This window comes from Tarenaya hassleriana, unplaced genomic scaffold (genome assembly GCF_000463585.1).
Source record: "Tarenaya hassleriana unplaced genomic scaffold, ASM46358v1 Cleome2, whole genome shotgun sequence".
Lineage (NCBI taxonomy): Eukaryota > Viridiplantae > Streptophyta > Magnoliopsida > Brassicales > Cleomaceae > Tarenaya > Tarenaya hassleriana.
The window spans coordinates 1,754,146-1,775,592 of NW_010965372.1; the positions used below are offsets into that span (position 1 = coordinate 1,754,146).

The following is a 21,447-nucleotide window of genomic DNA, read 5'->3' on the forward strand; positions in this document are numbered from 1 at the left end:
GGCCCCCAGCCGCAGCTGCCCCGGCTGCTCCAACCATGACAGACGAGCCCCCGAGGTGGGTTATCTCCCGGCTCAAGTCAGGTATCATCTGTCCCATTCCAGCTGCCAAATGGGCACCTATCCTTAAGGCAAAGGTCAACAGTTTCATGAACTTTGACATGTAAGGAGCCAAGCACTTCACAGCCATGTTATCTATCTGCATCACATCACAGCCAGTTTGATCATCCACCACATGCATCTCCTGTCTGAATTCACACAACATGTGTAACCGGAGAGCAGCCATGCCCGGAACTATCGTGGTGACAAGTCTTCTGGCGTAGTTCTCGGCTCTGATGAAGTAAAACATGTTTGGAACTTTTCTTTCGTCCATCTGGACATTGTAGTTCACAAGGTAATTCACTTTGTGGTGAAGCTGGATGAGAAGTCTATGTTCATAGTACCTAAGCCCTTGGATCTCCTGCTTCAGGTCTCTTATCTCTTGTTCAATGATCTTCAGCCTCTGAAGAACTGCTTCTACACCCTTGGCTATTCCCCCAAAGCTCGGATCCACCTTATCCAGATCATTGGTCACTGACGACACAGTACTACTCTCTGCAGTTTCAGGGCTGTTAACTTGCAATTCTTGTGCTAAATTGAACAGGTCATGGTATCTTCTCTGCAATACTTCTCTGAAATCATCGTCGGAGAGAAGATCTCGTGCAAAATCAAACCCGGCTCCTAGAACAGTCTTACCCGAGTCTAAGACCGAGTCCCATGTATGCTGGTAGTCATACATACTTTCTGCAGGAACCGACAGTAATGCTTGTTTTAGTTGCAGCAGGGAAAGAAACTGAGTTCTGCGGAACCTCGGGGGAGTTAAGTTATGGACACATTCTGGCCTTATAACGTGCTCGATAAGGATTACACCATGGCAGAGGCTCTGGATAGCAGGAACGATGAGCTGGTGAATAAGCCTCAGGGTTTCTGTCAAGCTCTTGGTTGAACAAGCAAGGACATCGATGTAATTACCCAACTGGCCTCCAAGCTCCACTCTAATGTATATTCCATTGATTGTTATCGCGATGAGGTACTTCTCGAGACTGTAAGTTGCTCCATGTTGGTTCTTCAGTGCCATGACCCTGTTGTGAAGATGCACCTGTCCAGACAAAGCAGATTAGTTGAGTTGTGAGTTCTGGAAGCGAAGGACAAAGAGACAGCATTGATAGAACAGTAAGTTTTGCCTGTAAACGTGGAAAAAAACCAGGTGTGAGGAACATGTGGCTTGAATCATCGCACTGGAGATGGCGGCCTGCAAAGACACAGTCAGTTGTGTTTACCGGCCACTTCTGAGGCTTTCCTCTGCCTTCTTCGAGGATCGATGGAATAAGCAGAGGAGAATCTGGAATGGAGGGATCTTGTTCATAGCACAGTTCTAGTTTCATCATCATCCTCACGAGGTCACCTGCATCGAGATTCTCAAAGACCTTTGAGCTCATCCCGGGAATCTGTCTCTGTAGACTTCCTTTCAGAATCTTCTCCAGCTCTTGCCTGCTGACAAACCCGTCTCTCCTCTCCCCAGTGCTTTGCTTTCTGACCTCAAGTCTTATCAACTGAGCAAGAACCTCGCTGCAAAACCACTCGCAGTCCAGTACTAAAAACCCCAACCCGTCAAAGTAAATCACCTCTCCCATATTGTGAAGACAGGTGGCAATGGCTCGCCGTCTTGTTTCAACGACCTCTTTGTTATCACTGCGAGACCTTATCCTCAGGGAAGGAACCTTAACTTGGCAGAGCTCTCCAAAGTCTTTCCATCTCATCACGGGTTTGTTATGATTCTCTGATCTCCAGTCGGACAAGATTTGTGTCATGTCATTGCAGAGCTGATAAACCCGGGGAACTCTTTCCAGGATGGTCTTGCTTGTCTTCCTAAGATGGTGAGTGAGTTTGCTCACTGAAGCAGTTGACCTTGCATCAACTGTGAACACAGTTGGATAGAAGTCAACTAGAGGTTGGAACTTATCTCTGAGTCTCTGTATCAAATCCACAGTTGCCTGAAAGCTTTGTGATTGTTGGCCGATTTTTTCAAAATGTGTGAGGACAATAGTGACATTCGGTTTCATACATTGCTGGACTGCTCTTCGTGAGTTGGAAACTATGAACTTGAGCCAGTATTGAAGGTCCTCCTCAACTTCCGCCGGTGTTTTAGGCTCTTTATTGTTTGGCTTTCTGAACAAACTCGATATGATCAAGAAGAAGGACGCACTCCCATTGCCCGGGAACATAAGATCGTGAAGGGCATAGAACTCATGCTGGCCTGCGAGATTCCACATCGATATTTTCGTGTCTTCGTCCTTCAAAGTCTTGATCTTCATCCCAGCTGTTCTAACAGCTTGCTCCACTGGGTTCATCAGAGTTCTCACTTGTTCAACGTAAGGAAACTTCGAGGAAGAGAAGCTCTGCACTATCGAGTTGCATAACGTCGTCTTACCTGCAGGTAAGAAGAAGTATCGTCGGCAATTGGGTTCCTACCAGATTCCAAGATTGAAGCCATGCATGCAAAAACTACAGATTAGGGAGGAGTTTTACGGCATTACCTGCATATTCTTGTCCACAGAAGAAGGCACGGCAGCTCTTTGGTTCAGTAAGGGGCATGTCCTTGAGTGAATCTGTCTCAGGTTCATCTGTCTTCCCGTTCTGTCCGAGCCTCTGATAAATCCCATCTGCCATCCCGGAGATTTGGAGCAGAGTTCTTGAGAGATCAAGATCTTCAATCCAAGGATTGACTTGCAAAGTCTCTGTTATTGCCTGTAACACCCTCTCTCCTCGTACTCCCTTGCAGCCTTGCAATGAAAACCGTCTCAGAGAGGCATTCTTCTGCAAGCTCTTGATAATGGTTATGAAATCATCTGGTCTCAAACCTTCATCATCGTGTATGGCAAGTTGAGTAATGGTTTCATTGGTCGTTACCATCTTCAAGATTGCTGTAAGCCCATCTCTTCCTATTTTCGTCTTCGGTCCACCGAATGCGATCGATCTTAGAGTAATGTTGGCTTGCAGTTGCAGAGCTGAGAATCTGCTCAACGGACAGAGCAGATGCTCAACACCAACTCCACCAAACCTGTTCCCATCGACATTCAAACTCTGCAAGCTCTTGTTCTTGAAAAGCCCAGCTGCAACATAAACAGCTGCTTTGTCTTTGAGATCTGTCTTGGACAGTTTCACTTCTCTCAGTGTTCGATTCTGCTCGAGGACCCATCTGAATTCCTTCGCCCACCTCGACTTCAGCTTCACGCCCGTCATGTCCAGTGACCTGACCGTCGTGTTCAGCCCGAGAGCTCCGGCGACTCTGCAAGAACCCGACACGTCAATCTGGTAGATCCTCAGCGTGTTGTCCTCAGGCAAGAACTCAACAGCTTTCGAGCTTCTGTCTCGTTTATGATCTCCGCTCCAGACGTGAACCTCCATCTCTCTGTTCCTGGCCAACACAGCTGATACCAATGGCGTCGCTGTGATGGGACTCGAATCGAAAATCGTCAAAAGCTTCAATTTCGAGTTCGCTTCGATCATCTTCGAAAGCTCCTCGGCTCCTTTCGACCCGATAGAATCTTCCCATATCTGCAACTCTTCCAACGAATCGTTCACCTCGAGAGCAGAAGCGAGAAGTGTAGCTCCAATGCACCCAATGGACGACTCCATGAACATAACCTCCCGAATTACAGCGTTCCTCCTCAGGATTTCGGATAGCTCGATCAGACACTCTTCACTGAACCTGTTCTGTCTGAATGAAAGCTGCTTTATCTGCGAGCTGTTGTCAAGTAACAAACCCAGGCTCTGCAGCAGCTCCGCTTCCCATTCAATGCCGTTGAACTCCAGGTTCCGAAGCGATGTCTGCGTTTCTAAGGTTGTCGCCAACTCGATGAAGATCTGGCAAAGGTACGAGAGGTTGTCTCTGGTGATGTTTATGTTCATGGAGGTCTCCGTTTCTTCGTGGCAGTGTGAAGTGTTGCCGGAAATGACGAAGAAGGAGATGTTGTGGAGGTTTAGGGTTTTCTGCTGCGGGTCTTTGATTGTTTGGAGAAACCATTGAAGATCCTTCAAGCTCTGGTCTGATGCCATTTTCAGACACGGATTAAAGCAAAGTGGAAATTAATCAGCTTTGGTCTCAAGAATTTTTGGGGAGACAACTTTCTGATGGAAACTGTAAAAATGAATTTTTATCGGATGGGTTTTGCTGCTTTAATCTTTACTTTACTCTTTATTTAGGGTTACTTTTTCGAATTTTGATACTAAAGGTATTGATTTTGATAACATTGTAAAATATTGGGCCATTGAATAAATACTTAAAAACGTTTTCTATTCTAAACTTGTGGTCAAAGTTATTCGTTGTAAAAGTTCATTCTTTTCCTCGCATACGAACGATATATGAGTTTGTATTTACTTTATTTGTAGTTAGTATCTTTAAAAAATATGTAAATGGTGCCAAAAAAATATTCAGATAATAAATATTATTTCTCGCCATAAATACCACATTTTACTTTTATATACCATATGATGTAAAGTTCAATCTTTTTCTAAATATTTTTCTAATAAAAAAACCTAATTTGAAAATTATATTACTATTATATTTTTTAAATAAAAATATAAATTTGAAAATCAGACACGATAATTCTGAAACAGCGACTTTTGCTCATCTCTGTCTTCCTTTCCCATTTGGAACCCTAAAAATATATATATACATAAATAGAAAAGAAAGTTACAGTACCCAAATTTTTTTGGACATAATTTCCAGTTGGGCCCAAATGTCGAACGCTATTTAAATATTTACGAATTATTCACTACACTATTTTTTAAATTTGTTTTTTTTATAGTAAAAAAAAGTTTCTACGTTCAGCTAAATATTTTTAAAATTTGTCACTATAAAAATAATTAGCGATTCAATTATAATTTTTTCAAGCATCAATGGAAATAATAATATTAAATATAATATCGACCTGGTTTGTCTGTAAATAATGTAAATTAAAATAGAATTTGTATATAACAGGGAGATGTTACTAATCACATACATGCACATATAAACACAATACACGTATATCTACCTATATATAATATATATATATATATATATATAGAGAGAGAGAAACTTTTCTTTTAGTGAACAGAAGAAATATTTTTTACATTTTTGTACCCTTTTTGTTACCGTTGATGGCGGCACCGCCTAGAGAAATGTAGGGCCCATTGGGGCCCAACGAATCCAGCCCAAAACCTGTATTTTACTAATCATTTTCATGCACTCGTAGTCAACAAATATATATATATATATATATATATTCCAAAATACTAGACACAATTAAAAAATTTAAATAGAAGCTGAAAACTCTTTGAATTGTTTATTAATATACGTTCATATAGGTATGCGCTCCAGATATCAGTTTTTGGTAATTCCAAAATCCAAAAAAAAAAAAAAAACAAAATGGTCCAAACGTAGAATCTCCAAAGCTGATTTGAATACTGTGATAGAAAATGGCTGTGAATATTTTGATAATATCACATGATTCGGGAGTGTGGAATATAATAATAATAAAAGCAAAACAATCTTTTTATTTATTTATACACCCAAATCAAATGAAAAACGAAAATTACCAAAGTAATAAAATCAGAGTGTCTTCCTCATGAACAATTCGATCATCAAAGGATAAAATTACTACAAACAACAGAGCAAACAACATCAGGAATCTCTATCGATTCAAGTTAAAAAAAAAAAAGATCCTAAAAAATCTACGGTCTGGCTTTTGCTATGGAGCTGCTGAGAAGCAGATCTTCATCTTCCTCACTGTTGTTGTTGTTGTGTTTTGTCTCTAAGATCTGATCTTAATTTGTCTCCCATAAACAACGATCTAAAAAAAATCACTTTTTGTTTGTGCCAATGAGAAAAGAAAAAAAAAACAGATTTCGCGGAACTTACGGTGAAATTTGGTCTCTCTCTCTCTCTCCAAGATGAACAAGAACCCTAATCGACATTATCAGATGAAGAAGAACTCTGCAATGGCGGCTCATCTACGAATCTCATCAGTTTTTGTTTGATCACACACCTATGTCGCGATTCCTGAAAAAACGAAAATCAGCATAGAGGGTCAAACACTGTTCTTGTGTTCTTCACGAGGCGAGCTATAATGGCGGAGAACTCGATCGGACATGGCAATGTACCTCTGTTCGTTTGTCTATTTCCGACACTGTAACTTCCATTGTAACCTTCTGAGACATTGGCAGATGGGTCTGAGATTACATTGCCAATGCCATAGCTGAATGGACGAGAAGATCCAATCTCTAACTCATGAGAAGACTGAGGAGGAGGAGGAGGTGGTTGCTGCCACGTTGAGTCGCTGTAAACCGAGCCGCCTCTGAAGAATTCTCCGATAGAACCCTCAAACCCGTTCGTTCCCGAGAAGGAAGAAGACGCGGAAAATCCAGAACCTGTCCCGAGATTTCTCGCGTAGCCATTGTTATCGCTTGCAGCAGAAGAAAGTCCCCAGTTCCCTCTGTTGTTTCCAACCGAGACACCGAGGTTCCAACCCGAGACAGCAGAGTCCGTCCTGTTTTCCCACATGTCTCGGCTGCTCGTGTTGTAAACACGGGGAGGGTGGTCAGTCCTGTTAAACCCGATTGGAATGTTGTAACGGTTAGGCGAGGCTACGCCATTGCCATTGTAGTAATGGTTGCTCGGAATCCGGGCATACCCGAAAGTGTTTCCGACCGAAGAATTTGATCCATCATAGCTCGGATCCAAGCTCAGTTCAGGATTCAGACCAAGCCCGAAACCAGGAAACACAGTTCTACTACCGCTACCAATGGGGCTAAACCGAGCAACCGAGCTCACATTATAACCAGGAGAGAAATTACTGAAGTAGCTATTAGCAGGAGGAGACATATTCGAACCTCCGAAGTTACCGTGCCCGAGAACAGGGATTCGGTTAGGAACAGGGGAAAGCTCTTTCGGCACTGCCCTCTTCACCTCGACCATTTTACCGTTGAGTTCGTGGAAGGTTTTGTGTAGAACCCTATCCACGGAATCCTCGGAATCGTAAGTGATGAAACCGAAGCCTCTTGGCCTCTGCGTATTGTGATCGTACATTACCACGACGTCGGAAACTAAACCGAACTGATCGAAGTAGTTCTTGAACTCGGCCTCGGTAATTGTAGACGGTAAACCTCCGACAAAGATCTTCTTTGTCCGTCCACCACCATGTCCAGGCGACAACGACGACGGCGTATGGTGTAGGGGACTGGCGTGTCGTTTCAGCGCTTGTTGATCGTCTCGTGGAACCGCCTTCTTCGCCTCGACCTGAAAGAAAACCGATCAAATGATTCATCCTTTCCGTAAAGTCAGCCTTTAACACAGTAAAATTCAGAACTTTAGCTTAGTTTAGGACATGAAAGTTACGATCTTGCTCCAGAAACCAGAAGAAGAAGAAGAAGAAGAAGAAGAAGAAGAAGAAGAAGAAGAAGAAGAAGAAGAAGAAGAATTGACTAACCGTGCGACCATCGATCATGTGTTTTTCCATGATCACTTTCTCAGCAACAAAAGGATCTGAGAAAACGATGAATCCGAATCCACGGGCACGACCCGTGGAACGATCTCTCATGATCACGGCTTCGACCACTTCACCGTACTTGCCGAAGTACTCCCGCAGCCGTTCTTCACCCGTGTCCCATGAAACCCCGCCGATGAAGAGCTTGCCCAGATCCGATTCCATCTTTTTCTCCTGGGAAAACAAACACACATCCACACATGAACACAATCACGTCAATCTGATCTCAGGGCCGGATCAGTGTGCGTAATGAGATTGCCCAGCTCGTCAAACATCGAAAGCGATGGATTTTATCTCTTGGAAACTCGAAATTCAGACTGAGATTGAGGAGCTATCAGTTCTTGGCTTAGCTTAACGCGCAATCAAAGAATGGAATCCAGAAGAATGAGGGTAACGTGAAATTAGAAAGCGGTGAGAAGAAGCGGAAACATGCTTTTGTCTGAAAAACCAGACAGGATCCGACCCTTGTCCCGATCAACAAGGAGTTGGGTGATGATTTTCAAATCTGACACAGGGATCATTCAATCAACCAATAAGAAAACAAAAACACGGGGGAAATTCAGACAGTCCAAAGAGCAATCAAACAAAGCACACGACGAATGAAACAGAAGAAGAAGATAGAAACATTTGGGAGAAAGAACACCGAAGAGGCGAAAAACCCAAGAATGAGAAGGAGATTCAAACTCGAGGGAGGAAAATTCACCATTTTGGAGGTAACCCAGATGAGGAAACGCGGAGAATCTAAGATCTGGATAAAAGAACAAGAACAATTGAAACAGAGGATGTTCTGTTCATCCTATATGATATCCACTCCCTCTCTCTCTCTCTCTCTCAAAATCTGCCCTTTGATTTTCTGCAATGGTTTCTTAATTTATTCCAAAAATCTCTCTACAAAATCCACTGAAATCAATGGATTCTTTACCTCGGCCAACGATGGTAAAATAGAGGAGAACAATGGTCACATATAATAATAGGAGGAGGAGGAAAGATTTGAGATTTGCATTCTTATGCTGTAAGAATCCTTTTTTGGGTTGTGGAGGAGAGATTTGACAGAAGACGATGACGAATGACGACGACGACGATGATGATGATGACCCCCTTTTTTGCTTCTAAAAAGCCTTTTTTTTTCAAAAAATTTAAAATAATTTTAGAAAAATTCCTAATATTCGTTATAAAGGTTTGGTTTAATTGTATTTATTTATGGATCAACAGCTTAAATAATGTACAGAAACAAAAAACAAAAAAAAAACACGTTCACCAGAAGCAATACAGACTATTCCTTGCTTGGAACCAAACCATAAGCCTAACTTTAATGGAATTTAAAATTTTAAAAGTATCATAAAGACCGTCACATTATGTAATTCCGTATCAAAATATAAATGAACAATACCCAACTTGCAAAAAGAGAATTGGTTCCTTTAATATTATTATTATTATTATTATTATTATTGAAATGCGAAATCACATATCTCACCTAATAAGAACGAGAACTAGTAAAATTCAGACGAATTCCGGTGTACACGTTTGCGGGCATGACTAGACAAAGACATTATGTTAGCCCATCATGTTACATCCTACGTCATGTGTGTATATATATATATATAATGTTGGATGGAATCATGTGAAAATTTGATCAAATAATTTTTATTTGGTTAAAAAAAATGTGATTAATGAAAAATTGTTCTACCAATTTTTTTCTGCACCTAATCTTCTGGTACGTTGGTGGGTATACGAAAGTGAAACGACTAAAACAATATGATAAAATTTTTAAATTATTTTATTTTATTTTATTTTATTTATACGGAGAATATATGGACCAATACATCTTCAAAGGCTTACACCTCTATTATCCCTTTTTGGGCAAGATGATGTTTATGAGTAATCCAAAGGTTGCATTTCAACCATTAATTATACTTCAAGTTGCAATTTTTTTTGGGTTCATGATTATATTTAATTGACAACCCACATTTCTATTTCTAATTTCATTTTTTATTAGCTTTTCTCATTCAATATTTATAATGATTTGGGTTTACACGAAATTTCGATCAATTAATTAGATGGGTACAAAGTCAGCATTCTGTATTTGATTAATTTTCCATTGTTTGCACGTTTTTTGTTTAATTTGCATCGTAGTTATTGACTTTACAAACCATTAAAATTTTCAAAATTGGATACAATTTGCAACAATTGTTATATTTTAAAAATTACAGTGTGAACCCGCGATAGAGATATATCGTATAATTTATTATATTTAAAAAAAAACTTTTGTCGGTCAAATAATGATCATATGATGGTGGAATGTTTATATATGATGGGCCACACATTATGAGATTTGAAATATTTTTTTTTTTTGATGAAAGTGATGTATATTACTTTAGCAAAAATGTACAACCAGTCCATGACTGTATACATAAGGAACCCATAAACAAATGGTCAAAATATAGCCGAGATAATCAAACAGTCTAACCGTCTAACAACAGAGGTGTAATGTCTAGGGTGGTCTCGAGTAGCGAGTAAGGTAGTACCAATCAGCTAGGAGGGATGAATTAGCAGATGAGGGAGTGCACTTACAAGATAGGAGGACAGTACGCATAACGCGGTCGACTTTCCATCGCAGATGCGGGATCGAATGGGCAATGTTTCGGAAGATCCTGTGGTTTCTTTCCTTCCAGATTTCATACACTGAGATCTGAAGTAATAGTTTGGCAATGGTCTTCCTTCCACCGGTTGGGTCGTTAGGCATGCTGCTTAACCACTCCACCATCTCCGATGTGTTTTGTGGTATTCTGGGCCAGCAAACCTCCGCGAAGTGACTCCAAACGTTGGAGGCATAGCTGCACTCAAAGAATAGATGGTGGTGAGATTCAACAGCCGAGTTACACAACCTGCAAAGCGTATCCGAGGTGATTCCCCATCTGCAGAGACGATCTTTCGTAGGTAGACGTTGCAACATTACTTGCCAAAGAAGGGTAGCGTATCTCGGAATACCAGCCGAGAACCAAACAATGGAGTGCCAAGGTCTTGGTTCTCTACAAAGTCTAATGTGATTCCAAGTTCTAGAGGAGGAGAAGTACGGCCTGTAGTCATTCCCTTTGAATTTCCACAAAACTATGTCAGGTGGGTTGCTAGGTGCAGGAGGTTGAATGGTAGAAATGTGCACAAGCATTTGCTGGATTCTGTCATTCCGAGCTCCTGACAAGGACCAAGAACCCTCGGTGGCAGCCTCGCTCACAGATGCCGACAGTGGTAGCCTTAAGCTGCGCGGTCCAGCCTCCCCCACAAAGTCAATTAGCGGGCCCAGATCGGTCCACGGATCGTGCCAGAACGATGCTACTTGACCATTATCAATCTGGAACTTCAACATCTGCTTTACCAAATCCTTAATGCTCAACAATTTCCGAAAGTTCCACGAAAAACGTGACGAATGCTCACAGTTCCAAAAGCCCTTATTCCTGAAAATGTTTTCTTTCACCCATGCGACCCACAAGGAACCCGATTTCGAGAATAAGAGCCAGATTAGCTTCAGCCGAAAGACTAGATTAAATTCTGTTAACTTGCGTAGCCCCAGCCCTCCTTCCCGTTTAGGCTGGCAACACGAGTCCCATGATATCCTATGTCCTCGAGATCCTTCAGAGTTTGAACCCCATAAGAACCCAGAACACAAGCTGTCTACCTGTTTTGTGACGAACTTCGGTAGCAGGAATATCATACTCCATGCGTTCACTAACCCGTAGATTTACAAGCAAACTTACCCTTTTCTTTCTTCTATCTTTCTCAAACATATTAGAAGCCATGTATTCATCTAGTGTGTTTGAGTATGTGTGTGTGTATATATATATTGGAGACAGAGGGACAAGACAACTTGTGAAGAAGTTGGCATAAAAATTACAAATAATTAAATAATAGAGGATTGTTTTTTAAAGGAAAAAAAAAGGAAAACAAGAAGGCATAAAAGATTGGTATGGCGACACAGCTTGTCAACGGACAAAGGCGATCAACTTGACAAACCCCGTTATCTAAAACGTTTACTACACATATTTAATCTTTCACTATTCATTATTTTAATTTCAAAGTTGTACAAATAAATCTATATATCTTTTTTCTTCACCCGTTAACTTTACCAAAATATATTTTTTATTTATGATCTGGTCATAATTCAAATTTATTTAACGTTGACTCAAATATAAACACCGTTTTCCCCTTCGTTTTCTCTATGATACATACATAATACACTTGTTCACATCATACATATACATACATACATACATACATACATATATATATATATATCAACAATACTTTCTTCTTATAATCATCTCGTGTATGAATGTATTTAAATTATGCATTATAAAAAGATTTGACTTTATATTACATCCCAAGAAAACGTATTATTCCCTCAAATAAAACGAAGAAACAATGGTTAAATATTGAATCTGAAGTTCCTATGTGCAAAAAAGAAAAGAAAAGAAAACCCACACAAAGATGGGGGGAAACCCCAACCCTTTGAGCCATGAAACAAAAAATAGATGGCTCCTTAACTTCAACTAAAACTAAAGTCACTTACTTTTTTTTTTGGGGGGTTAGTCTTGTCTGTTTTCGTCATCATCTTCTTCTTCTCCATCAGCAATGCCGTCAAAGAACGGGTCGAGGAGTAATTCAGCTGCAGAGGGTCTGGTTTCCGGCTTCGAAGCAATGCACTTCTCTATGAATGCCCTAGCCTCTGTATCCTTGATTTTGTTCAGAGCCGCTGGCTTTACACCATTGCACACCTTCTTGTATATCTTCGCTACGCTATCGCACTCGCTGTATGGAATCTCGCGTGTCACTAGCTCCAATACGCACATCCCGAACGAGTATATGTCCACCATCTCAGTGTAGTTCTCGTCGTATAGCTCGGGAGCCATGAATTCGGGTGTCCCGAGAATCGAGTGGGCTGAATGGCTCTTCCCCACTGTTGCAGCCAAGCCCAGATCGCCAATCTTTACCTGGTTTTGTCAAGACACAAAACTTTATCAGGCACCGGTCAAGAGTTTTGAATTTATCTCCACATTCAATGTCGGTAGTTACCTGGCCGGTGTTGCCATTGACAAACACGTTGCTGCAGTTGAGGTCCCTGTGGATGATACAGGGCTCATGAGTGTGGAGATAATTCAAACCCTTCAAGATCTGCTTCGACCATTTCTTCAACGCTTTCATCGAGACGTGCCTGTGTTTCTTCCGGTACTCCCTCAGATTCCCCGAGGTGCAGACCTCAGTGATGAAATTCAAGGTGTTTCGGCTCTCGTCGCTCCAGAACTTGTACAGGGTAATGATGTTCTTGTCCTTGAGAGTCTTCAGCAACCTCACCTCAGAGTAAAGCCTCTCGATCATGGCCGGATCGTTGGAAAAATTCCGCAGCTTGACTTGGTTCCACGCCACTTCTATGCCTTCCTCTTGGTCAAAGGCCCTGTAAACCTTCTTCACGGCACCGGAGCCGAGCAGCTCATCGTACCGGCCGTATCTTTCGGTCATATCCGCCTCCGCAAAGTTCTCGGAGTCATTATCAGGCGGCTCAGAAATCGTACACGTCATCTGTTGGGGTTAGAATTGTTTTTTTGAAACTTTGATCAATCTCCAAACCAAAATTCGCAAAACAGGGAACCGGAACATGGATTTGATTATACAAGTTACCGGAAAAACTTCAAAACAACACAGATTGGTTGATAGTGCAAGCATATATGAAAACATGGAGATAAGAACAATACTGATCTGTTGAATGCATCAACATAATTTACCAGAAAAAACGAAGAAGGCGAATCTACACTACTATGCCAAGTCCATGTCAAGGGAATACCGCGATCAAATCCGGAATTCATTCCGAGTACCAGATCGAATAAGCTGACTAAACTTCGTATATATATATATATATATATATATATATATAAAATCAGATCGGTAAAGGAGAAAAAACCCCAATTTCTGGAGACAATTCGATCAAAAACAGGGCAAAACCCCTCTAGATTGCTAAATTCCGGAAACTTCACCAGATTCGAACACGAAAACGAAGAGAATTGAACTCATAAACACTTTGAGATATTGGGAGAACTTACCATGGAAGAGGATCGAGACGAACGAGAAGGATCAGGAACAGGAAAACCCGTTAGCGCTTGCTTTGCAGTGAAAGAGAAGAGAACCAGGGATGAACTTGAAGGAGAGAAAAAAAACGCAAGGGTTTTGGCAGGTGAGGCGTATTTATACGTGGAGCGCGTTAGGTGTTATTATTATTCCATTTGAATTAGGTAAAATATATAATCCTCGACTGTGATTGGTTGAATAAAATCTAAAGAGAGAAGGAATTTAATTTTGTTTCCTGATTATGTTGATTCTGCGAGTTTCAATTTTTTGGAAAAGGGAATAAGGATAAATACATACCAAATTACCGATGATACCAACAATACTAATATCTTTTGCGATTTTAATTTCTCCATTAACAATATATATATATATATATATATATATATATAATCGTGACAAATATGCGTTATATATAATTTATTATGTATTTATTGCTCACGAACTTGAGATGAGATCTGGGCCGTGCGTTTTAAGCAAAGTGATGTTATTTGGTGGTTTTTGCCACGTGGACGGTACGGATAAAGCTAATAGATTTTCCAGTTCCGAGAATACAGGAGTACGGGAGGCGGCTCCGATTCCTCAGGCGCGTGTTGGGCTTTTGAATTTTCCATCATGGCGTGTGACAAAAAATAAATAATTTTTGTGTTGTATATAAATTTGAACTAAACTAATATAAGATAAATAATTCCTATAAAATATCTTACCCAATAAAAAAACATGGAACAACATGAATAAACGCCGGAAATTTATTGCATTCCATAACTTATTTATAATATATGATCAAAGGTTAATAAGGAATGAAATATGACGGACATTATTGGTTATGACAGCCCGATTCTTCCACTTGATATCAAGCCCGTGTTTGGAAATGATGTATATGGAATAACCAAGTGCATAGAGAAATTGATTAGTATATTTTTTTTGTTTAAAAAAAATTTGGTTGAAGAATGGCGCTATGTGTTGAGACTTGTGAAGCCTGTGAATTGATTTATAAGCTTTTTGGCACAAAGTGGGGAGGTCATATATCTTCTTCAATCACGTTAATTCACATCTAAAGTTTTTTCTCCACTTGGTTCCTTGCTTCTCTTCCAATGCATTATATTGCACGTGATATATCAATTTCTTTTATTCATAAATATAACGTTTAATTCATAACTTCGATTAGAGGTGACCATTTGGTTATCTAAATCTAAAAAAACTGAAATCGAATTAAATCAAACCGAATTAGAAAATAATTGAAAACCTAAAATTTTATTTGAAAAATGAGTTTTTTTTTTCCGGTAAAAAACCAAATTTTAACCAAAACAGATATAAAACTGAATGATTATAATTTTTCTATAATCGAATTCCAATATAACTAAATCGAACCTCAATAGAAACCCAAAATGGCTACAATATAAAAAAATATATCTCAGTATTAATCTAAAACATCTCTATTCTTCACGCAAAACAGATGAACTAATCTATTTCAGTATCTCAAATTTTTTATGGTAAATGTCTTAAGTGATGTAAAAATAAAAAAGAAAAACTCACTTTTGGGTTGAATAAAATATATTTTTAACAAATTTATTGAAAATTCGTGACAACGAAAAAGTGACGAGCAAAAGAAGATTCCAGCTTGGCATAAAGCATAGTAAGATTAATTGAATCTAATTCGTGGCAAATAAAATATATATAAAAACTCGTTTAGAATATATCCTCGAATAAAACTCGTCTAGAATATATACTTGAATTATTTTTTTATTTTCCAAGCACAACTATTATAAATATAAAAAGATCTACATATATTGTACTGTTATAACACTTTGAGTGGCGGATGCATTCGACTTGTCAGCCAGTCCTGCATCATTTGGTGTCTCCCATATTGTGGATGATGAGTTCACAGAGTAGTTCCAACCTTACGGTGTCTCCCATATTGTTCAAGCAAGGTGCTCAAAGTTGAGAAACAAGCTCCAGGATTCTTGGAACATCTTGTAGACAGAGTTTTCCGACAGGGATTTAGATATCAGACCGAAGAATAACTGGACCAGCCAAGTCATCCAATGCACAGCCGGTTCACCCAAAAAAAAAACATAGCATCAGAACTGGGAAATGGAAGAAAAACCCCAACTTCTGTTGTTTCTTCTTTGTACTTTGTAGTGAGGGCTTACCAATCCACTGTCAGGTGGAGGGACGCATGATGCAGGAGCAGATGCCGGCTCTAATAGCAGCGAAAACTAAGGAAGCACCACATCTTACTGTAATACCGGCGAGTTTCTTCCCGAAAACCCTAGCTTGCTCTGAAATCTCGACCTCGTCCTCTTCTTCCTTGTCGGGTCTGATACAAGGGGTGAAACATGGTATGTTTCTGTACCCACTTGGACTATCCATTCTCCTGCAACACCTGGTAAGTGTCCTGCCATAAACAAAGATTCCATAATTGTGCATCATAATAAGCATTTGGGATTTGGCATTTCGACATGTATCAAACTGCTGTACCTCTGAGAGTTGTTCTGCTGACTCTAAAGATGTACACATGAATGGGACATCCTCTCTCTGCCTTGCGCGTAGCCGACTGAGGCGCAATCTACACATATATATCATAGTGTGATCAGTTCTTTTGCAATAGCAAAGGACCCGAAAAAGATGTAGTCTTGATATTTACCCTTTAGACGTTTCCATGCCATGCGATGCGAGGCATAATGCAAAGCCAGCCTTTCAAGGATTCGCCGAGTGGTCACAACTGTAGTCTGGTAGCAAGTCATAACAGAACCGACACTACGAAGCTATTACAAAAGCGCTTGCTTATTGTTCTGGTCCTAGGATGAGCATGAGTCAAGCTATATCTATAGTCTATACATGCTCGGACACATGATATGACGGGGCATAGTTTACGTGTTCCATTCAACCCGATGGCATTGGCTATGGCAAACTTCGGCCTAAAGAGTTGAGTGAATTCGTCAACTGTAGTCTGGTAGAATCCACCATGGGTTGGTTTTCAGTAACTTGATTTGAGGTTCATTATAGTAAGCGCTTGTCTATTGGGACTGCTATATTCCCCGAATCTAATTCAATGATCCTATAACTTTACAGTAATTTGATTCATAAACTAAAGTTTTCGTTGTGTATATCTGCTAATGATCTCAATTTGTAGTTGATAACTGTGAAAATAGCTAGCTATTGTTTCCTAATGATCATCAGGAAACAGCCCACCGTCTAAGCCTTAAACCCTAACCACAGTTACAGAGAAAAACCACGTAACCTGAAACCATTCTACTGAGCAACCCAATGAACCCTAACAACTAAGGTCAAATCAAAAAGTGAAAGTCACGCAAGTACATAGACATATATGCACACAAACAAACACGTACCCGGTCCCGAAGAGGAATCTAGAGCCGAAAGGAGCAATGGAGAGAACTGAGACGGCGGAGGAGGAGGAGGAGAAGGCCGGCGGGGAGTGGAGGGTGTGTTTGGAGTTACGGCTTTGAGATTTCTTCAACAGATCTAAAACCAAAGCTTTTCCCGCCATTGTTACTGATGCTTTCAGCTGCTCGTGATAGATTCTTAGCTAACGAAGATGAACCGATCTCTCTCTCTCGATGCGACCCTCTACAATTTTCCCACCCAGTTTCTTACCATCAAAAAAATGATCTTCTCGAGAAAATTTAATGATTTTGAACATTTCTCTTGCTTAATTTCTCGGCAGCCAAACGACGAGTCGGCGTGAGAGCATTTCTTTAAATTTTTTTACCAATTATTTAAATATATCACAAACGGCCCATAAATTACAAATTTACAATCGGCCCAAAAACTTCTGGGTATTTTCGGTATTTACCACTACCAGTAAATAAACATTTTCATCTCTCTCCCCCCCCCTTCCCTTCTCTCTCTCTCTCTCTCTCTCTCTCTCTCTCTCTCTCTCGTAGCTGCTTGCCAAACTCCTGCATCTCGTGAGAACATCCATGGAAATGCCCCATTTTCTTCGGTTTAACCTCAATCGGACCTTGTTTTCTTCCTCTCCATCCTTTTTTCTCTGCATACCCTTGATCCAGTCTCCGAAATATGTTCTTGCTCTCAAATTTTCGATGTTTTTTTGAGCTTCTTATCACTCGTCAACCTTCTTCTCCGAATCTTCTATTTTTTTTGGCGGTTTGACTAGTAGAACCTCCACCTTTTGTTGTGCCCATCGCGTCTTCGTGATGCTTCTGCTGATCAACGCAGTCAAAGCTGTGACTTGGTGCCTGTCGGCGCTCTCGAGCTTGGATCCCTCTTTCCTAGACTTCGTCTCTGATCTGTCGCTAGATCTTCGCAACTCTCCGCTTTCTGGGATCTTCTCGGTTTTCTCTAATCCCCACTTCTTCTTCGTCAGGGTTATTTGATTCCCCAAGCTGGAAATCGGCAGAGAAATCCACGGCTTACTCTTTCTCCTTAGTTCTTAGTTGATCAATGCTTCGATCGTTTAGATAATACTTCTCTTTTTTTAATCTTCTCTTAGAAATTGTTTTAGAGGGCAAGTATGCATTGGAAGGCTTTTGAAAGTTGAGAACTTGCCTTAGGGTTTCCACGGGACATCAAAAACTATGGCTGTTGTCTTTTTGCTGGCAGTTCATATGTGATGTAAGAAGGGTTCTGCGCCTTGTGTTTGGTGCTTTTGTTAGCCCTTGTAGCTTAAAAGATGTATGAGAATGGCCACCACTTCGTTGAGTGGAAGGAACATTTTGTATCACAGGAGCGTGGAAACCGAGTTGTTCATTATTTTCTGAAGGATTCTTCCGGTGAATCCATCCTGGCTGTGGTTGGTACCGAGAGAAGTGTTAGGCACATGTTTTATGTTGTTTCAGAGGAGTTTGTGCGTGTTCATGGTGCTGAGAATTCAATTCATGCTGGCTTCAAATGGAGATCAAGAAGAGAGGTTGTAGATTGGCTCACTTCAATGCTGTCTAAGCAAAATTCACAAGGCAACTGGTCGAGTAACGTCCCTACCTTTATATCTCAATGATCATTCTTCTGCATGATTAGCTCATGTTGTTCCATACAGTGATTCGCTTGCTGCTTGAAAGGGATGTTGAAGTGATGAATGGGTTCTTCGTAGCTATATGAACTGGTATCTGTTAACTTTGTATTTGACAAACTTGCTTCTATTGTTCTTCAGTATCGCCTAAATGTGATTCGGAGGAACCTAATGGTTCTCCAACATTTCCAAGTAACGGAGCCACTGTTCAACGGACTCAAGCAACTGATGAGATGGTAATTATCTTCTTGTTTCCCGTAGAATTATCATTATGTTCTTGTTACCTGTAATGTAATGCTTATGGAGAAAATTCTCTAACAGGGTCGTCTTCCTGTGAACCTAAGTGTACATAATTGGGAGATCGTGTGGTCAGGAACTTCTTGGATGTGTGGTAAGCAGCTCAAACATTACCCATCCTTTTGCAGGAATGGTACGACGATAAAGGTAAGCTGAACCTCAGACTCTTAAACCCTCTATTCTAATCGCTGCTAAGGACATGGCATGGCTATGCTTGCTTAGCTCCTGAATTCTAAAGTAGTTTGAATTTCCATGCACCTGCATTTTTTATACAGTGTTGTGCTTTGAATTTTGTTGGGACTTGGATTCATTCAGTCATATTTCCCTTATTTTGGCTTTCCAGGTTCAATCTTTTGTCTTTATAATGGATAAGTGGGAGGGCCATAATGTGGCATATCTCGAAGATATGTACGAGGACAAGAGAGGCCTGAAAAAGGTTAAAGTGAGATGGTTTCATTACACCGAAGAAGGGAAGGGTGCAGTTTCTGTCAAAAACCGAAATTCAAAAGAGGTTTTCATCACCCCTCACTCGCAGGTCATCAGTGCAGAATGTGTTGATGGTCCTGCCACTATCTTAACCCGGGAGCATTACGAGGAGTGTTTGGCTTCTTTTCCTAATTCTTTGTTAGCGAGGGTACACATGTGCTTTAGGCAACTCAGGAACAACAAAGTCAAACCCTTTGACTTGAGTAGATTGCGCGGGTACTTTGACCAACCGATTATGTCTTGCTTGAGTTCTGCCCCTTTATTGGAGGTTGAACCTGTAGATCGCTCCATCAATGAAGAGGAGGAGGAAGAGCAGAGTGAAGATGAAAAAACAAAGACAGGTACAAAGAGGACCAAGAAAAAACAAGTGAGACGGATTTCTGACTATCGATTGGTGACCAGTGAATCTTCACGCAAGAAACTCAAACGTGGCAGAGAAGACAAAGGATTTCTTCCTCCAACCCATGTACTGAAACATCCTTGTTACAATGGAGTTGTTAAGGCTGATGCGAAAATAGAGTTGCTGTGTCAAGACAGTGGTATAAGGGGATGCTGGTTTAGATGCACTGTTCTGGAAGTGTCCAGGAAACTAATAAAAGTCCAGTATGATGATATACTGGATGAGGATGGATATGGAAACCTTGAGGTATGTTATTGTTCCCACAGACTTTAGCTATTTCAATTTTCCGTACCTGTTACACCATTGAAGTTAATAACTATATAATCAAAAGCTAAATTATCAATTGGTTTCTAACATGATTTGTGTTTGTCGCCTAATTGCTAATGATAAGTACCATTTTTTTTCCTTTATTTTGAGTAGGAATTTGTGCCGGCTGTTAAATTTGCTATGCCTGATAAGCTTGGAATGAGGTCCTCTAACCGGCCAACGATCCGGCCTGCTCTCCCTGATGCTAAAAGAGCAGACTTTACTCCCACAGTCGGTACAGCTGTTGATGCTTGGTGGAGTGATGGTTGGTGGGAAGGTGTTGTAACAGCAATTGACAACCCCATCACATCGGGCCTGCAAATTTACGTCCCTGGTATATTGTCACATACTTTTTTATTTTTTTCCCCTGCTTTCATTTTAGGGCAACACACTTTCTCTTTTCTTTAATAGAACTAACAAGTCATTTTCTTATCATGATGTTAGGGGAAAACTTATTCTTGAACATGGACAAAAATGATCTCAGGATCTCCAGGGATTGGGTTGGAGACGGTTGGGTTGATATCGATCCTAAACCCGAAATACTCTCTTCTATCATGTCTTCTGCTGTTAGTCCTGAAGCCAAGGTGTCCATGGTGTCAACCATTCTTGCAAAAGATGGCAAAATGGAGCCAATTGCTATGGCAAATACCGATAAAGAAGCAAAACTTGAATACCCTCAATGTGATGATGGTTCAGGGTATAGCCTTCTGATGGAAACAAACGAAGAGAAAAAGGACGGTGGGGATGGTGTGGAAAATGTCCAAAACCAATCTTCAAAAGATGAAGATAAAGAGGCTGGAAGTAACTACATTAACACGGGTGTCAACCATGTAAACATCATAGATGAGAGCGATGTTACACTTAATTATGAGAAAGGCAGCAAGCCAGGATTGGCCAGTGTCCTTTCAAAGACCGCTACCACGCCCGCGAAAATATACAATGATGACTGATTCCAGCACTAGGTATGTGCCTCGATTCAGAAACTTTGATATTTATGTATATATAATGACATAGCTTGCAGGGTTTTTTTTTTGGCTTGACTTCGTTTGGCTCGAGGGAGGGGTGGGCTGTACAGAAATTGAAGGGGCTAGATTTTGGTGGCTGTGTTTGTTTAACCAATGTAAGCATAGGAGTTTAGGAATGGGAATTTAGGTTAAGCTACGTTTGTTAGGGCAAGTCATTTGTAACACAAGACTCGTCTTTGGACATGTTGCTCCTAGCTGTATCAGTTTTAAGAAGATATAAGCACGTAATGCAAGTAAGTATCCTAAGTTCACGATCTCTTTCCA

At 40.5% G+C, this 21,447-nt stretch overlaps 4 protein-coding genes across 7 annotated transcripts in view; 1 reads left to right on the forward strand and 3 right to left on the reverse strand.

The window, feature by feature from the left end:
* Positions 1-4,315, reverse strand: part of LOC104811650 (protein TORNADO 1) — a 5,150-nt gene extending 835 nt beyond the window's left edge. Inside the window, exons 1-3 of the mRNA XM_010538411.2 lie at positions 2,574-4,315; positions 1,221-2,467; positions 4-1,135 (exon numbers count right to left, since the gene is read on the reverse strand). Of these exons, the coding sequence (XP_010536713.1) occupies positions 4-1,135; positions 1,221-2,467; positions 2,574-4,095 (3,901 nt within the window). The 5' untranslated portion in view covers positions 4,096-4,315. The remainder of the gene's footprint in view (positions 1-3; positions 1,136-1,220; positions 2,468-2,573) is intronic.
* Positions 4,316-5,602: 1,287 nt separating this feature from the next.
* Positions 5,603-8,741, reverse strand: LOC104811651 (heterogeneous nuclear ribonucleoprotein 1). Of its 3 annotated transcripts, XR_771472.2 has the most exons (5): positions 8,269-8,741; positions 7,509-7,739; positions 6,184-7,318; positions 5,942-6,082; positions 5,603-5,873 (listed from the first exon to the last, which is right to left on the reverse strand). XR_771472.2 is itself a non-coding variant. In XM_010538414.2 (4 exons), exons 2-4 carry the CDS (start codon positions 7,728-7,730, stop codon positions 6,069-6,071), a joined length of 1,371 nt encoding a protein of 456 aa, XP_010536716.1. In that variant the 5' UTR covers positions 7,731-7,739; positions 8,488-8,741; the 3' UTR covers positions 5,603-6,068. The 3 variants fall into 3 exon arrangements, 2 of the variants coding, with proteins under 2 accessions (XP_010536716.1, XP_010536715.1); XM_010538414.2 differs by having other exon boundaries at positions 5,603-6,082; positions 8,488-8,741; XM_010538413.2 differs by having other exon boundaries at positions 5,603-6,082.
* A 3,178-nt stretch (positions 8,742-11,919) lies between these two features.
* LOC104811652 (probable serine/threonine-protein kinase WNK11) lies at positions 11,920-13,763 on the reverse strand. The gene is made up of 3 exons (XM_010538415.1): positions 13,655-13,763; positions 12,633-13,136; positions 11,920-12,550 (listed from the first exon to the last, which is right to left on the reverse strand). Exons 1-3 carry the CDS (start codon positions 13,655-13,657, stop codon positions 12,146-12,148), a joined length of 912 nt encoding a protein of 303 aa, XP_010536717.1. The 5' UTR covers positions 13,658-13,763; the 3' UTR covers positions 11,920-12,145.
* A 3,771-nt stretch (positions 13,764-17,534) lies between these two features.
* On the forward strand, positions 17,535-21,429 carry LOC104811654. 2 transcript variants are annotated; one of them, XM_019202468.1, is made up of 6 exons: positions 17,535-18,628; positions 18,811-18,905; positions 18,991-19,113; positions 19,310-20,098; positions 20,273-20,492; positions 20,643-21,033. In XM_019202468.1, the coding sequence occupies exons 1-6, from the start codon at positions 18,334-18,336 to the stop codon at positions 20,867-20,869; spliced, it is 1,749 nt and encodes a 582-aa protein (XP_019058013.1). In that variant the 5' UTR covers positions 17,535-18,333; the 3' UTR covers positions 20,870-21,033. The 2 variants fall into 2 exon arrangements, with proteins under 2 accessions (XP_019058013.1, XP_010536719.1); XM_010538417.2 differs by having other exon boundaries at positions 17,536-18,628; positions 20,603-21,429.
* Positions 21,430-21,447: the final 18 nt, after the last annotated feature.